Below are 3182 nucleotides of genomic sequence, written 5' to 3'. Positions count from 1 at the left end.
TGGAATTGTGACGCAAACGTAACACTCTTTTGGTTATGGTCAAGGTAAGTTTGAAGAATTGTCCATGTATGAATGGGTAGAAAACTAAAAGAATCACGGGAGGGGGGGGGGGTGGTGGAGAAAAAAAGACTTAACTCTGCAAGAAAAGTGAAGAAACAAAGCAAAAGCTCATCCTGCATGGAGACAAGTTTGGCTAAGATGCTCCGAATCTTCTTCTTTCCGTGTCTACCACATCCCCCCAGTTATATACATGAAACTATATAAATCCCCTCCTCCACCAATATTACAAGGAAAACTATCAGACCAGAGATATAGATCGTACAGCTGCCTTTGTATTCCAACCTACACAACATAATGGCATCCGCTACATTATTCAGAATGTGCAGACCCCTAGGTCTGCCTTGCTATCCTTCTTCTTCGTCTTCGAATAACAGCAAATTTTCATCAATGGTGTCTACTAGGTCTGTCAAAGCAACGTGTCTTGGCAGCAGCGGTGGCTTAAGTACAGAGAATTGGCTTTCCACTGGGCCGCCTTCTGGTCATGGTGAAAGGGCTCCCAAGGAAGTAAAGGTGTCCGTTTCATCTTCAGGGTGCCTTGCCACTTCCAAACCAAAGACGGACATGTGGGTTGACTTGGCTCAATTTCTTACAGATGTTGCTCAATTTGTAGTTCTACAGCTTAGGAGATTGGCTTTTTTTAATAAAAGAACACCTTGGAAGTTACATATGCAGATGTTCCTGGAAAAGGTACTTGATCTCATACCTTGAAAAAGATATACTTCTGATTGTAGTGTATATATAGGAATTAGAAATTGATGATACAAGAAAAGAATATTCACTGTTAAGAAGTCATTAGAATTTTCTGTATATATCAAAAAGAATCCTACTTCTGCAGGTGATAATGGATTGCAGATTCTTTGCAATGTTTGCTGTTGGAGGATCTTTACTTGGTTCAGGATTATGCTTTGTCGAGGTACTTAAAACGTTCTCATGATTCTCTTCAAACCCATTAGTACTGTTTCTTCTCCAGGTTACGAAAATATAAATAAGAATCTTAGAAGTTATAGCAACACTTGCAGGGATTCTCCTTGATATTGGAATCATATTTGCAATATTTTCATTCCCTGTCTCAAGGGTCAGAGCAAGAACATCTTGTCCACCTCTTAATTGAAGCGATCGGTATAAACTCTATAGACTGTTGCCCTATGAGCTGTACTTTTTATAGCTTTCTGGTTTTCCTTTTTCGTTTCTGCATTAATCACAACGAACTAGCTATGAAGGAGATATACTGTCTCGTAACTGAAATTCTCTGCAGACATGTTTCTGGTTGCAATTACAATGCTTTTATTCGGAATGGAGATGCATGTCATGTTTGTAGGATCATCTGGTCTTGCAGGCAAATTGTCACGGTTTCTCCATCTATCAACCTCAACAAAGGTAAAACTTACATATCATGATACAAAACAGAATAAACGAACAAACTTAATACAAGCAGCCAGGTGTATATGTGGAAGAGTGTACAGCTTCTGATACGTAGATGATTGTTGATTTTTGGTTGATCAGGCAGTTCCATCAAGAGTTGGAATTCACACAATAATGCAAGCCAAGTCGAAAATCGGGCAAGCTGTCATAATGATGCTTCAAGTGGGAGTGCTGGAGAAGTTCAAGACAATACCTTTGGTTACTGGTTTTGACCTTGCTTGCTTTGCTGGCGCTGTATTTACTTCTTCTGCTTGCATGCTCCTCCTTTCAAAACTTGCTGGTAGTGGCAGTGGCGCTTTGAAAAGATAGTTTAGCCAAGAAAAGGGAGGACGAACTTGTTAGCATTTCTGCCAGCTGACTCAAACGCAAGCACAATTTTGTAGTAAAGGAATTTCTGCATGCATTTGTTGTATAGGGAATGCAAAGAGCTTGAATATGGAAGCAAGAAAGAACTTGAGGAAAGCCCTCATGCCAAGGTTTCGTGTAAGCAGAGTAACAGTGCAGCAAGAGAATAACCTAATAGAAACAAAGAGCTTCAATTGAATTGAGGCTGTTTGATTTATTCTTTCTTTAATTTTCCTATTATACTTGAACTTCTTGATGATGTAAACAAACAAAGATACATATCATCCTATTGTTTTGGTGTATAGATGAAAGAAATAAACTATTTCAGTAAGACAAGCATGGCTCCAAATTACGTTTAGTGTTTCATTATCAGATGCCTAGGGAATGGACAAAACGAAAATTCTTATGGCTACTTGTGATTATGACATTAGATGTATAATGTCCTGTTAACTTCTTCATTTCAGAAGGTAAAATGAATTAGGGGTGTAATCTTCATTATATATAGCCTTAAACAGAAAATTTTTGTTGAAGACAATAATTAAGAATTTCATTAAAGTTGAAGACTACACTTTATAGTTGTTCACCTCAGAAACCAACTACAAACCCCAGAGAGAGGAGGGCACGCAACCTCTTGAAACAAAATTGACCCCCTTCAGATCTATGCTCTTTTAGTCCTACACTTTCCCGTTCTAGCACTACCAACTAATTCTCCTTGAACGTTCTAAATCCCTTCCAAGAATCAGTCACAAACTATGCTTCACTAATGATAGTTTGCACAAAAGCGGGGACATGAGCCACAAAAATTGGAACAAGGCTGCAGTTTTCGCTGTTGTAACAGTTAATGCCAACCTAAGCAATTTCCCAGCAATGGAAGAATGAGTTCCACGCAACAACTTGTGCCAAGAAAAAATCCCCTAAAGATAAAACAATGTGATTGAATCTTCTGCCATGATGCTGCAGAACTGGAAACTCGAGGAATAAGTGACCCATTGTCACAATTTGTACAGTGATCACATACCTCATCATCTCACAACTCACTAGATCTTCTGTATACGATATACTTTTGTACGGTAATCACATAATAAAAGCAAAAGAAGTGAGAAAATTCTTTGTCCATAGACTCCTTACCAATTTGTGCCGAGAGACTGCAGGTTGAGATTCCTTCAACTTCTTTACAACAAAAGCAATTGTGAACAAACCAGAAGAATGAGCCAGCCTCTTAAAAATGATTATGCTTCGTGATGTTTGGCATAAATAGAACAGGAGCACTGTAGAACCCAAATTATAAAGTTGAGGTAAAAGCTTAACACACTCAAATATATGGGAGGAGACTTTGCACAGATTGTAATAGGTTT

General features: G+C 38.5%; 1 protein-coding gene across 1 annotated transcript; it reads left to right on the top strand.

Annotated features, from left to right (window-relative positions):
* Positions 1–240: 240 nt before the first annotated feature.
* Positions 241–2163, top strand: LOC113714427 (uncharacterized). Its single transcript, XM_027238254.2, has 5 exons — positions 241–747; positions 896–973; positions 1080–1179; positions 1316–1437; positions 1564–2163. The coding sequence occupies exons 1-5, from the start codon at positions 355–357 to the stop codon at positions 1789–1791; spliced, it is 921 nt and encodes a 306-aa protein (XP_027094055.1). The 5' UTR covers positions 241–354; the 3' UTR covers positions 1792–2163.
* Positions 2164–3182: the final 1019 nt, after the last annotated feature.

This window comes from Coffea arabica, chromosome 10c, assembly GCF_036785885.1.
Source record: "Coffea arabica cultivar ET-39 chromosome 10c, Coffea Arabica ET-39 HiFi, whole genome shotgun sequence".
In the NCBI taxonomy this organism is placed as follows: domain Eukaryota; kingdom Viridiplantae; phylum Streptophyta; class Magnoliopsida; order Gentianales; family Rubiaceae; genus Coffea; species Coffea arabica.
This window is presented reverse-complemented; position numbering and strand designations above follow the sequence as displayed.